This window comes from Alosa sapidissima, chromosome 3, assembly GCF_018492685.1.
Source record: "Alosa sapidissima isolate fAloSap1 chromosome 3, fAloSap1.pri, whole genome shotgun sequence".
NCBI classification, from domain to species: Eukaryota; Metazoa; Chordata; class Actinopteri; order Clupeiformes; family Clupeidae; genus Alosa; species Alosa sapidissima.
The window spans coordinates 19,741,698-19,756,608 of record NC_055959.1 but is presented as its reverse complement, the minus strand read 5'-3'; the positions used below and the strand labels follow the sequence as shown (position 1 = coordinate 19,756,608).

The 14,911-nt window shown below is 43.9% G+C and overlaps 2 protein-coding genes across 7 annotated transcripts in view; both read left to right on the top strand.

The window, feature by feature from the left end:
• Positions 1-3,041, top strand: part of sdk2a (sidekick cell adhesion molecule 2a) — a 97,112-nt gene extending 94,071 nt beyond the window's left edge. For all 5 annotated transcript variants that reach the window (XM_042086061.1, XM_042086060.1, XM_042086059.1 and 2 more), the window contains one exon: positions 692-3,041. In XM_042086061.1, coding sequence (XP_041941995.1) covers positions 692-1,117 — 426 coding nt within the window. In that variant the 3' untranslated portion in view covers positions 1,118-3,041. The remainder of the gene's footprint in view (positions 1-691) is intronic.
• A 1,967-nt stretch (positions 3,042-5,008) lies between these two features.
• Positions 5,009-14,911, top strand: part of cdc42ep4a (CDC42 effector protein (Rho GTPase binding) 4a) — a 29,039-nt gene continuing 19,136 nt past the window's right edge. For both annotated transcript variants that reach the window (XR_006030732.1, XM_042086075.1), the window contains exon 1: positions 5,009-5,287. The gene's annotated coding sequence lies outside the window, so the exon portion shown is untranslated. The remainder of the gene's footprint in view (positions 5,288-14,911) is intronic.

Here is a 14,911-nt window from a genome sequence, read left to right as displayed (position 1 = left end):
TTGTTTGGGAAATGTCATAAAAATACCAGCAGCCGTGTCAGGGCGCATAATGAGAATCACTCACTTTTACACTCTTGTCAGCTCACACAGCCTTGCTGTCACTCAGTCCACCGAGTGGGCCCTGTTAGAGGAGACCAACACTTCACTCTCAAGGGTACAGAGGGACTGGGTTGTGATACTGTGTCAGAACTTGGTGGGTCTTTGGTCCACGCAGACTCAAACCACTTAACCACTGTGGCTTCATCCTGGAACTTTATCAGTCACTTTGTTTGCACCCTTGTCTTTGTGCACCCAGGAGACGCTTGTGTTCTCATATAAGATCTCAGCTCCCAAGAGCTTTGGGTGAGGTCCCAGTGTGTGTTTGTGTGTGTTTGCCAGTAGGAAGGAAAGTCTCAATTAAGGGACATTTTCTATAGATGTGAGTAGAACATAGAACCAGGCAGTTAGTAGAGCCTATAGTATGTAGTCAATAGGGCTTGATGGATATTCTTTAGTTTTATAACTGCCACTATGATTTTAGGCTATTAATCACTTCATTCATCTGGTTGATGAATGGCAAGTAGAATTATGACAACCTGCAGTATTGTAGTTTGTCTTTGTATTGTATGATAACATAATTAATTTATTCTATTGTCTCCAATCCCATGTTAGATGAATGACTTTTAATTATTTGTTCCCCTTCTCCTTGCAGGGTAGCGACAGCGAGTACGAGATGGATCCCAACCGGCAGAAGACCCACTCCTTCGTCAACCACTACATCAGTGACCCCACCTACTACAACTCGTGGCGGCGGCAGCAGAAGGGCGTCTCCCGCCCCCCAGCGTATGGCTACGGGCAGCCCGACATCGTGGCGGAGCCCGAGTCCCGACCACAGCCACCTCCCCTTCCCCCCCTACCTCCCCTCCTGCCCCAGCAGAGCAACCCCTCCCCCCAGCCTCAGCAGGGCCCTGTCCTGGGACAGGGCGGCACCCTGTTCAGGTCCAAGGGCAGCCGGACTCCCACCCCATCGCTGCTGTCCTCGGAGACCCACAGCCAGCACAGCACTCTCTACAGGCCACCAAGCAGCCTGGGGTCAGCCAATCAGGCACCTCCCACGGGATTCTCCTCTTTCGTTTGACACCAGACTCTCATTCTGATGACAGCAGTAGTGCCAACATCAGACCTAGCCTAGGTCACCTAGGGTTTTGGACTTAAGTTAGATGTTGTTGGTTTGTTATCATCTTTTTATTTGCTGTTTTTATTCATTTATTTTTTTTATGTAATTCTATTGGCATAGGAAGGTGTCACACAATGTGGCGAGCAAACAAAATTTGCGTTTGATTTTCATTTTCCCCTTGTGTGGGTGTGTGGGTGTGTGTTTGAGCTTTTTTTCTGAAAAACAAAACAAAACAAAAAAAAAAAAACAGACAATCATTCAGAGAGAACATTTCTGTTGCTTGAACTGATGGATTACGTCACCAAAACATTTATTTTAGGATGATTGTGAGATTCATCAAAATAATCATGTTACTTAACAAAGGTATACTGTATGTTCTAAGAATAGTTTGTGACTGAGATTGATACATATGCCCTTGTTCCTAACTCCAGAATATAATATAGCAGCTGTTTTTCAAAACACATTCTTGCATTCTTCCACAGCCAGATACTTGATGATCACAATATCAAGAGTTATTACAGCTTTGAAGTATGTAAATACACGCATATGGGGGGGAAATCTTGGATTAATCCCTCATACTCCTGTCAGAATTCTAGTATGTGTTTTGGAAAAAAGGGCCAATGTAAAGCAGGGATAAAATGGAAGCTGGATATCAAGTTTGAAACAGGGCCATAGCATGAAATGCTATTAAGGCCTGATGCTGTCTTCATTTCTGTGCATCTTTGATACCCTTTGGGATTGTGACTGTAATATGCTGTTTATTTTATTTATTTCCTGCAAATAGTATAATAATAGCACTTTGCTCATTAATTAACATTATCACAATAGAGTTGTGGCAATGGTAAGATTTTGCACAGTCAGAGGACAAGTTTAATTTGTTGAGGTTAGTCAGCCAGCATGACATGATTGTGGAACAAGTTTGTATTTTCGTAGATCATATCATTATATGGGGCATCATGATCAGATAGGCCTAGCTGCTCATGACTGTAGCCCTGAATTGACACACTAATATGCAATTGATCCAGCATAGAATCCTACTAGCATTGCAGTGGTAGTACAGTGTATGGGAGTGCATTCCTGTTTCCTCAGAGGTTGTGTCTGTTCTGTATCAGTCATTACTATCATTGTTGAATGCTTGTCTTTTAATGCTCTTAAGCTGGTCCAGTGTTTTTTTGCTCTCTCTTTGTCTTGCTCTCTCCAGTATGTAATTTCAGCAAGTGGTGGTATGGGTCGTTGCCAACCAGTTACATCAGAAGGCTTCTGCCTCAGCTTCTGTGTGATGTCCCCAAGACACAGATGGCTTCTTCGTTGTCCTTGTGTTGATGAAGTCAAAAGTGTTTTTGTTGCTTTGTGTTTATTTCAAGAGGATGTGCACAGACACAAACTAAAACTCAGAGCCAGCACACAAGTTAAGCGTTATTATGTGGACTCGTGTCTATAGACGCTTGGAGGTTCGCTGATGCTTTTTGGGACGTCCAATGTCATTCTCATGGACAACGGTGCATGGTGTGACTACCCAGCAAACTGTACTGCATGACTTTGCAGTAAAAGAGACAGAAAGTGTATGGTTAAACTGTGCATCTGTTCATGTGTACAGATTTGTCAATAAGGACCTGTAAGAACATGCTATGTCCATATACCGTGAATCTGTTCTCACTATGGAACAGGAAGAACAAGGAAAGACAGTCCCTTGCCATCTCACCAAAAAATGCATTATGATGTCTTTCTTTCTACTTACATTGTGCAAACCTTTACTGAATATACTGTAGAATGTGTTTTTCAACTTGTCACGATATCCGAGTGTACACGTGCTTATGAAGCAAAGTCACAATAAGAATTCTGATGAATAATTCATTTACACTCTTATTTTAAGTGAGATTATGGTCTGAGGGGGTGGGGGGGGGGGGGGTAAAATAGTCATCACAATCTACAATATCTCTTGTCTTGTTCTCTGTGAGGTGACTATTACTGTATGACTCTTTAAGGAATTATAATGGACCTGGTCAGGGTTCTTTTCCAAAATAAATTATTTTATTTTTCAAAACTGACTGTGGGTGTGTTAGATTTATACATTGCAATTGCATGTGTAAAACAAGTAACTCGATGGATACAGGATACAGATAATGACGATACAGTCAAGACAAAATTGGCCCCAGTTCTAATCTTTATACCCTTTGGTAATTAAGGCTGATTCAGACTAAATGAGGATTCTCATCAGTCCCCAGTTGAATTTGCCAGGATCCTAAGTAAGTAAGCACTTTGTCCAGCAGTCAAGGGGAGGGTGGGAGAGTTCGGCTGGAGATAATCTCTTTATTCCAGGCCGGAGAGCATTGATCTTGATGTTTGGTGGTGTTGGGAGGTGGGGGTAGGGGGGGTGGGAGAGGGTTTAAGAGGGAGAGATTGATGAGGCCAAATGGGGAGGAAAAAAAAGTTGGGGGGGGGGGGTAAAATGCATAATGAACTTACACTGTCAAACACCACATATGATCTTTTAACATTAATGAAACATAAAAAGATTTCAGTCTCACAGATGTCACTTACAAACTTCACTTACCCGGCTTATAGTGTCAAAACGTTATTAAAAGTCATGGAAACACTCTCCCTAGTGCTCACCCTGGACGGCTCCCAGGAGGCGCAGAATGAGTCTGAGGGATCTGGAAATGGTGCCAAATAGGAGGAAATGGCTCAGAGACATTTTCCAGTGCAGCCTCCTCTGAAACTGTTTAGGCCAATAAAAAGGAACATTGTCTAACAAGCAGCTTATGGATTTTTGTGCTCCAGTTCTGCACGGGACACAATTCTGAGCATCAGTTATCATGTTGGCATTCATGCAGGACACACAATACAATAGTCTGCTCAATAATACTCTGCTCCCATGTCTTAAAATAAACTGAAATAGCTCTTTGATTTCTGAACATGCCCACACCTCTGATAATGAACATGAAAGTGTTTTAGCTAAACCAACAATGACAATTGGAATGGCTCCAACAGCATGACTTCTGACCACTGACAGTGATCTCTCCATTTATGCATTCCATTCTCTTGAACTCTTATTACAGCCCAAGGCTACCACCAACATCCTGTAAAAAAAGGAAGTATATTCCAACTGAAAACCATTTCATGCTGGGCCCGCAGCAAAGGCGCAAATTGGATGTAATTAGATTCAGTCAATGGCTTCATTTTGAATACACAATTGCCCCAGGGGTTCTGACTGGTGGTTCTTCAAACAAATGTTTGATTGACAATGACCCAACCACAGTTATCACGCAACTACACCTGAGGGTGGACAGGCCAGCAAGGTTTCAGTGACTGAAAGGGAGTGAGGGAACATGGAGATGTTTAAAGATGATACTGTTCTGCGGACTTCAGGGAAATCCACATTTATTAGAAGGCTTAGGAAATCGAATCTCTATTCGGGCGTTATCTATTTCAGTGTGCACATCTTTGTCTAGGCCTACTTCTGTGACAACCCATCTAAAATGCAGCCTTTATCTTGATAATTTATTATATGAATTATACGTAGCTGATATAGCCTTAACTGCATAATTTTAGAAATGTCATGTTTACTGTACCTGATTAAAAGTCTGAAGTGAAATGCACTTACTTAAACGCGCTTTCAGGAAATGATCGAAACACAGACCACCTATGGGGACACGTTTCTATATTGCAGATATGTAGAGTGCGTAAACATGCGGCGATATTGAGTGATTTGCATTCGATTTGAAAGTGACATTGCCTGGGACGGACCACGCGGCGGCTACAGCGGCGATTCTGTCCCTATTGCTTTAAAGGGGCCGTAGAGGAGGTGTGTCCATATAGCAGAGAAAGGGAAATGCATTGAATGAGCTGTTTGCAATAGCGCCAGATGAACGTAACGGCTTCAGTACACAACAGGAAGGATGCGGTGCGTGGCGTGAGGTGACAGCTTATTGTGCAAATACGAGGAATACATTTTTGCCAAGCTTCAAAAACGAGTGCAGAATCTTAAAGTACTCAAAAAGTGTACCCTTTTCTTTTGGGTTGGAGGGTTTATTAGGTTACACTGTTTGTTTGTTGTAGCCTATTGGTCCACTTATTGAACCCTGGACATAATATCAACACCGTCTTTGTGTTGGGTGGATGGAGAGCTGGGTAAGTTGTTCTTATGATTGATTTGTATAGACTACCTGTCCTTGTTTAAACTTCTGCATAAAATGTGGTTGCACCTTTTCATAATAAGGCTCCCAAGCAAGCGTGCCACTCGCGTCTTGGGAGTGTCATTATTTGTTAAACGAAATTGGTTAATCATTTCTAGGCCTATTTTATTATTAAACGATTATAACTCATGTAAAACGATAAAGGCTCTTACGTTAGCCCACCTATTTAGAATTTTGGGATGGTGTTTAATTTTGACACTATCGTTTGATACGTAGCCTACATGGCCTTACAATAGCATGTAAGGTGACAAGGCATCCTTGCTTTGCCTTGCTCCACTCCGGTCAAATGCGCGTTATTGTTCTCCTTTCATCGGATGTAATGAGATCATTGTGGTGGTGTAATGTAGTCATTTTACAAGAATAATGACCGAAATACGACAGAGAGTGTATTTCAAATCAAATGTAACGCACCGCGCAGACAGCGGACGAACCAATAATTTTTCAGTAATCTAATAGAGTCTATGTGCCGTAGGCTACATCATTTAATTAAATGTGAACTTGTCCCCACTTCAACAGCCTCTTTGTCTCGTTCTGAAAAGTTATTTGTTCACACTTTCTTAATTAAAAACCCAAGTAATTCGTTTACTATAGGCGCACGTGCAGTAACCAAAGGCTCACAGATGTGACTTGCGGGAAAGAACGCATGCGTCAGAAACACTGCTAATGCTGGCTTGCTCTTTGTGGAGTGTGGCTCCTTTGAGTTTTCAGTTATCACTTAACGCCGCAAGAAATGGTCCGTTTGCCCCTAAGAAGCATGTACGACTGTTCTACTTTTTACGCACTAAATTAATTTTTAACGCAGTCTGGTTATTAGTCGGCATCAGAGCATCAGGTCTTTACACCCTGCAATCCATTTACAGAATACTGAATCTGTTATTGAAATATGCAGATCCATCAACATTCACATGTGCTTTCAGTGTTACGAAAGGGGCAGTTTGCAGGACGTTTTTTTCTCCCCACAAGAGTGGTCTTTCAGAAGAATGGTCCAATGGTTGCTCATTTTATTGAGGGAAATATTATCATCTGGTTGTCAGATAGGCCTACTATTACAATTATTGTAGGGTGGCTTAAGAAGATTTTTTTTATGGTTCTTGTGCTTTGAGAAGAAGAGTTGGAATACCTTTCTGATCTCCTATTGTTTCAACAGCTAATGTGACTGAGCACCCATTACTGTCTTCCTGTTACTTCACAGCGGCTCCTGGCTTTGAATTTCTTCAGCCTTTCATTTGTCGTTATGCAATTCCAACCAAACCTCCTCACTGAACATGACATCTCCATTCGTGTCAATGGGCATGGATGTCATGTTATGGTTACATCAGATAGGGTTCTGTGCTGGTATCTCCATTCAGTGAGTGAGTTGGACCCCAGAATGATTTATGTTCACTTCACTGCTAGCCTACTAGACCCGATCACCAGTAATGTCAGGAAAGTAGGTTGAAAGTCAAGAACTGTTAATTATAGTCTAGGCAGCTCTTAGGTCCTCAGTCTCATCGCTCTCATACTAGGTGGCTGAGGGCTGTTTTTGCCTGATATGGTACCACAAAGGAAACCTTTGTGGACAGAAAGGTTTAAATATATTTGTATACCAAAGCAACTTGGGTAAAGAGTTTTTTTTGCAGATAATTGAGACTAAAGTTGACACAGCTCCCAAAGCTGCTTTAGCAGCAAGTTGGGATAGTAAGCTTATGTTCAAATGATACAAGTCTGTCCTGTTCGTTCTACATGCACACACGTCTTGCTGCTGTACTTGTTACTGTTCAGGAAAGTATCATTCATAACTCAATATATTCTGAAGCACAGGTCTGTTATCTTCGAGATGCATAGTACAGTGTGATAGCAGTTGGTTTCAGATCTGTCTTCTCCAGCCTTTGCCTTAGGCTGAGCATCTTCATTGGCGTATACTTAACATTTTTTGTGGTCGCTTTGTCTCTGCTGTGAGCCTGCGCAACCTATGCTTGGCACTGTGTGGAAATATGTCAGTGGTTTGTCTGTGTCTCTGCAGTTATGCAGTCCCCTGTGTGTGTGCATCTGTGCATGTCAAAATGTGTGTCCAACATTTTTTCCACAACAGGAAATTCCAGCATAAACAGTTTTAATGGCATTCTACTGTAAAGATACGCACATAAAAATTAAGTTTGTTTGAAAGAATATTTTAGGTTGTGTGTAATCACAGATCTGTACAAAAAGATAGAAAATAGATATAATTTAGCATAATTCTCCACAGCCCTGACTCTATCAGAGTATATTTTACCTTCAGGTTAGGAGGTGTTGTCAAGCCTGTCCAATCCCCGTCTCGTTGACCCCCAGCTTAATGCCCTGCAGGGTAAACTTTACCTAACCTTAAAGCTCACAAAACAGCAAACACCTGAGCTTGCGGCATTCCAGTGCTGTTTCAGGTGTCACTGAGTGACGGGCTTTATGTTGGTATCGGCTGCTTGTGTTGGCCCTCATTGTCTCTTGAGATATACATGAATGAGAGGAAATGGTATTATTGTTGGAAGACATTGTAACACAGGATTTGCACTGATCAAATATCATGTTAGAATCTAATCGTGAAACAATATGTTACTCCAGTCAGACCTCCCTTTTCCCCTGCTGCTTGTCAGACCACTTTTTGATGTAGGTTGCCAACACATAGTTTTTCCTAACTTACATTCAACCACTTTTTTGTTCTCACTGGCTCATTTTGGCTATTAATTCGTAGCTACTTGGAAAAAAAACTGCATTTTTGAAACCTTGTAGAATGTAATTTTTGTGTCACTTTGAGATATTTCTGTGCCTCAAGTCACATCATGTTCTGTACTTTTCAAGTGTCTCAATTCTCTGCGGATAATAATTTTTGCCAAATCAGTAAATGTAAGAGAGCAATTTTTTTAGTTGTATACTCTAGCACCAGTGGCCTCTAAGGATATTCAGCCTTGTTCAAAAGGCTGCTGAAAATTCCCTTGCTGATGGAGCCGCCTTAGTTGGGCATTTTAATGGGCCCATCCTTCTGATGCATGTTTCCTTTAGATCCGAGATTAGTACCTTCAACTTGTTCCTGAAATTTCATCACTTGGGCCCTTGGTAGTCTGCTGTGTGTCAGTGCAGTCTTTCATCTGTGGCATTGAGCAGACATGCTGCTGAGGCCTAACAGACCTCTTGAGAGAGTAGGGGCACTGGTGGCTTCTCAACACCTTAACAGCAATCATTTTTTTCCCCCTCCTTTAACGGTTCCCATCATTTACGCATTCCTGACATTTCGGAAAAAACCAGGGACCAGGTTTCTACAGGAACATCGACCCAGTTGTTCCAGGAATACCTTTATGGCCTCTCAGTCACATGGCACACCTGGATGAGTACCTTACACCTCGAGGAGCAAGAGCATGAGCCCTGACCCAGCTAAAATGTTTACGAGCTGACTTTCTAAAAGAGGGTGGTAGCCTCAGAGCAGCTCATCATTACCTCCTCCAAAGATCAAATGGACTGACGGCAAAATCACAGGTTATAAGGAAACAAATGCCCCACTGCATGATAATTATTTTGTCAATGAGACACAACTGGCTTTTGACAAAGAGCTTTAAAAAAAGAAAAGAAAGACATCAAAGGTGCCGTTTCATTTTGACACTGTTGTGTATGTGTGTGCTGTTCTCTACACCATATTTATTGTGGAACAGGCCTAATCGTTTATTGAGTCATGTAAACCGCTCCATCCATCATTGGACTTGTAAAAGAAGGCCAGCAGTTTTTTGGTGATAAACTCTTTACTGGAGTGTTGTGTGTGTGTGTCTTTGTGTATTTTTCTGATCCATAATGAGTCGTGTTTATGTGAACGAGTGTCCAGGAAGGGCAGGGAAAGTTTATTTCCGTTGAGATGGGAGGCTTGAGTGGCTCATCTACTCCCTGCCCTTCCTGTTTGCCCCTCATTTAGCCAAACACACTGTTTGTCTAAACCCTTGTGTGTGCACGTGCACATGTCACGATCATCACTGCACACTGAATTATTAAAACATAACCCTAGAGATACTAAACAGAGTAGTTGTGAAATATCCTGTCTGTTAATGTCATTACATCTTTTTTTTTTTTTTTTTTTTTAAAGCCATGAATGCAGATTACGGATAGTTCATGCATTTTGTAGTCGTTGGCAATGGATTCTAATGAGGGGCTGGTAAAGATGGCTATCTGATTGAATGTGGCTGTGGCAGTAGGTAGCTGGTCAGAGTGCTCTCTCCCCTGCCTGGCCGTTACCTCTGGCTATCAGCGCTCTGTAACTCCGCTCCTGCTCTGGTCACCGTCCTCAGGGGCAGCAGACCTCACGGTCACCGCTGTTTTATCTAATCACAGGAAAGCTATTTATGGATGTTCTGTGTTTGTTGCTGTGTGTGTGTGTGTGTGTGAGAGAGAGAGAGAGAGTCCACATGTCTGGTCCCATCGGCCCCTGACCCATAACCGCCTATCTGTGGCACCCCAGCTGGACTCGGTCATTGTCAGAAATGGATTTCATCTTCGGAGCAGCACTCCAGCGAGTCAATTTATTACCCTGTCTGGAGGGTGAGGCCATAAAAATGATGGACTGGTATCTCTCTCTCTCCATGTCTCTCTCTTTCTTTCTTTGTTTCTCTCTCAGCCTTTATGTGTAAGTGGATGGTTGGCTGTATGGATGTTTTCTGTTGCACGGTTCCCTGTTAGCTCACCGCTGGCTGTGGTCCTGCCTCATTCTGGCCCCATACTGTTTTCCATGTTGCTTCTCATAGTTTAAGCTCAGTGATGTATAGTATAGAGTCTTTTATTGTCCTATAAGGATATTCTTTTTCACACATATCATTATTACATTCCATGCAGGATATACACAGCCTCATACATATAACATATAACATGACACACCCCATACCCCCCCCCCCCCCAGTTCCCTCCCTCCTCAACACCAAACAAGCAAAAAGGTGGACAGTGCAGACAACATAGAACACAAAAGAATAGGGGGGATGGATGATTGTCACAGGAGTTTGTTTAGTGCAGTGATTGCTGAGGGTACAAAACTTTTCTTATAGTGCGCTTTTTTCCAGTCCAGGGCTCTGTATCTGCAGCCAGATGGAAGTAGGGTGAAGAACCGGTTCAGGGGATGGTCAGGGCTGCTTACTATGGTGCGTGCAAGGCGTGTGGTGGCTGTGTCATTTGCATCAGTGAGGCTGGGGGTGGGAAGCTGATCTGATCTGTGTCCTGTGCCCATTTGATTCTAAAGGTGATCTCATGTTGTCAAGAGGCCAGCAAAGAGGGAGAACAGCAAACCTTTGTGAATCCCTTATTACACAAGATGTGTTATCTTGCAGCAAAGAACTAACACTTGACGGTTGATATGGATGGTGTGATTACACACTTTTATACATTTTTTTATGGTGCGGTTGGTTATCCAGCTTGACCCACTGTGCCTCCTTCTCCTCATCAGCAGATGTCTCCCCAGGTGTTCCATGGGTTTGGTATGGTTGTGTTAGCTCAGGTCAGAGTGGGGGATTGTGTAAATACCTCCATAATGGCTGGCAAAATTGGAGAAGGACCCATTCTTTGACTAGGTGAAGGTGGCCTTTGTCATGCAGGGCTTTGTGTGGAAGGTGTGATTGCCTGCAGGTGATGTGTGTGTGTGTGTGTACATGTGCGTGTCTGTGAGTGTGTGTGACAAGAGCAGGGTCGTAGGAGGGAAGCTCTGTTCCTTTCTCACCAGTGTGCTGAGGAGATAGAGGTGTAAACCAGGTTAATGAGTTCACACTGAAGGCACAGGGAATGGCCGCTGTCTAGTTAGAGCTGATGACCGTAGGAGCCCTGGGGTCATCTGCTTACACCCCACGTTTACTCATTAAATTATCCTCCTGACAGACGTCTGAGCTATTGGGGGCAGCCGTGGCCTACTGGTTAGCACTTCGGACCTGTAACCGGAGGGTTGCCGGTTTGAACCCCGACCAGTAGGCATATACTTATACAACTTATATATATATATATATATATATATATATATATATATATATATATATATATATATATATATATATATATACTTATACTACTATTTACAGCAGGTCTTCCTCTCTGTCTCCAGTCCACACAGGTGCTGATAATGCCATGGCCTGCATACAGAGATGTCTCCTGTTGTTCATGTCACTATTCCTCAGTGGAAAGTGACCGTCCTGCAATTCAATTATGTCCTGTTAAAAGCTCTGTGCTGTGTATTATATGATTAAGACTGCACACTTGGAGAACTGTAGCCCGTACCTTGTCATTCTGTTTGGATGTCTGAATGACAAATGGCATAATTGCATTACCTCTGTTTGTCTCCTTGCCCCCCTCCCCTTCTTGTTTAAATGGGATGGCTCATTGTGATGGATATCAGGATTTAACTGGGTTATAAGTGGCTGTGGCATGAAAACAAAAGCACAGCATCCATTACGGTGATTAAAATACAGCCCCAGCGATGCGAGTGTAGGAGCTCTACAGCTCCAGAGACAAAAAATCTGTGTGATTAATTTATTGTTTCGTTTTGGTTTTGTGTGGTGGTGTCCTAAATATTCCAAATGCATTTAACTATGCATGTAATTTGTGTCCCGTAAACCTCGGAAAAGGCCCGTCAGGGAGAGGCCTGGAGGGCTTTCACTTCTCGCCCTTCCACCACGTCCACAGGGAGAGAGGCACATCCCGTATCAGGCCCATACGGGGGTGTTCCCTCCACTCCCCCTCTGGTCATGCCATCCTCCATCCAGGTCACTGGCTCTCATAATTGACGCAGCCAGACGACCAGACTCCGCTGAATGTGGGTTTCCCAGACTAAGTCCAGAGCCAGGAGAGTGAGAGGATGGGGGGTTGGGTAGGGTGGAGGAAGTCAACACTTAGTCAGATTGATTACTTCAAAGAATCTGTCAATAGTCAATTAGGGTAAAAGGACTACAGTCAGTCATGTTTATAAATGGGAACAGAAGTATGTGTGTGTGTTTGTCTCCTTGTTTTTTGTAAGTGTCAGTCTGAGTGAGCAGCTGGGAGTGTATTGAAAGTTGTTGAGAATTGACATGGAGCTCTCAAACTTGAAGTGGTTCTTCAGCAGAGACTGGTAATTGTATGAGAGCCATTCTCTGAAGAGCTGTAGGGATTCTCTTTAGCAGCCATCATGTCATGTTGTGCTCATTGTGGAACACAATGCAGCCTTTTAATTATGGATATTACTGTACTCTATCTCATTCATATTTCACTTCAGTCCCACGGCTACCTTGCTGTCAGTTCTACTCCTGTGAGAGTGATTGGGTAGAATATTGTTCTGTGTGTGTGTGTGTGTACTGCATGTGTACGTGTGTGTATGTATGCATTTGTTCCAAGGTGCTTGCCCTTTTCCCCACATAAAACTTAGACTTTTTCCAAATTGATCACTTTTTGGTAATTAGTTTGACACGGTATGCCCAATGTAATGTGATAATACAGACACACACAAACTAACACCACTTTACTAGCACACAGCAACACACCGCATTACATGCAAGCACCGGCAGGTCAGCATACACATGAGGAAGTTCTCACTGCCTTTTCTCACTGTGTGACTTTTGCAGCATGGACGCCATGTGCACTGTGTGCTGTCGAAACAAATTAGTGCCTCTCCACTTTTTGTTTGTTGTGATTTTGAGCTTCTGTGTTTAATATAAATAATTATTTTAAAGAGTAAAATAAGTAATGAATGAATACAGAATTCACAATAAACCGTGTGTGTGTGTGTGTGTGTGTGTGTTATTTCCTGTCCTGGAGATCAGTGCAGCCTCTCCCAAGCAGGCAATGTCAATATTTTTTGCACGTATTTTGCAATACACTTGTATGTTTATTTTACTTTCCAGTTTTTAAACTGAGGATGTTGGAGCCATAAGCTAAAAACCTACAGCACAGGCTATCAACACTAAAGTTCACATGAGTAAACAGCAGTTCATAATTCCAAATGTTTCAAGACTTTTCAGACACTGTGTTTGTGCCTTCAACAGTGGATCAGTGTCTGTGTGTGGTGAGTGTGTGTGGATGCATGTGGAGCATTCAGCTGTGTGGTTGTTTGATGCACCAGTTATGTGTGTCCAGGGAAACTGCTCTGTCTGTGCTCCGGCCGTCCTCTCAGTCTCGTGGTGAACTGGGGCATGTGGAAGCAGCTCCCCCCGTTGCACATTTGAAAGGGCCTGTTATCATCACGCTACTCCTGCGATTCATCAGCACCCGGCTCGGAGAGCCCCCTCTCCAAATCCACCCCACGGTGCTTTTGAGCTGCTGACCAATCAGCACACAGCATGGGCTTTTTTGGGGGTAGGAAAAATAGAGAAATCTGTGGTGCTTTTGTAAAGGACCTGTCAGGATTTTGAAGATGAGCAGTTGCTGAAATGATGCAGGGGACTCTCCCCCTCTCTCTAAATATCTCTCTCGTTCTCTCCATCCACCATTTCTTCTCTCTCTCTCTCTCTCTCTCTCTCTCTCCCTATGCTTTCATATGTGTTGTGAAACGTGAGCGTGTCCAAATTGTGTGGTGTGTATATTTGTCTGTGAGATTTACTGAGCCTATTTAGAATCAGTAGAGGGCCAAAGGTCAGTGTGGTGTAGAGTTGGGGGCTCTGGGGAAGGCCTGCGTGTGTTTAGTCTGGTAGCGCAGGAGGCCACGAAAGAAGACCAGCGGCTCTTTCTCTCCATCCCTATCTCTCTCTTTCTTTCTCCATCTCCCCTCTTTCTCTCTCTGCATATTTCCCCCCTGCTCTCTTTCTGCCACTCACCCTCTCCATTCCTCTCTCTTCCATCTCCGTGACATGGCCGTCAGGAGACAGCGTGTTTGTAGAGTCAAGTCAAACTCGCCCCCTTCCGTTCCCCTCCCTTCAGAGGCCTTCACTTTCCCACGGTGCCTTCTCATGCTTCTCGCTGTTCTCAGATTCACACACACACACGCGTGCACGCGTCCTCGCGCTCACACTCGCACACATACACACGTACACATAATATGCGGCTATAAATACGACAAGGCTTCCCAGGCCCCGGCTCGATAAAGCCAGCGTGGAGATACGGAGACTGGAGCCGGAGTAATTATTATTAAAGCCTCCCTCTGGCCTAGGAGAGAGAACGAGGGAGGGAGAGGAGGAGAGGATTTGGTGGTATTTGCGGAGGGTCGTTAAGATTCCAGGGCCGCCGGGTGGCTGAGCAGAGGGGCAGGGCAGAGCCGGGGCTGATTGGGGGGGTGAGAGTGTTGAGTCATCAAGTCGGACGCAGCAGGATGGTAGGACGTTGGGATGGGTGGGCAAGGGAGGGAGGGAAAGAGGGATGGCAGGACGGATGAAGGCAGGAGTGGATGGGGGGGGGGGGGGGGGGGGGGGGGTGCTTACATCTTTCATGTGTCACCACTTGCCCTGGCGAGGCAATGCCACCCAGGAGCAGTCCACTGTAAAATGTGTGGGGTTGTTTGTGTGTGTGGAATGCTCCGGATTGTTTTCTGGGTCACTGTGCTCCACACAAACACATGCCCCTGCCCTTGTGGGTTAGCAAACAACAAACACCATTGTGGCTCTTTTGTGTGGTTTGTGTGCATGTTGTGTAG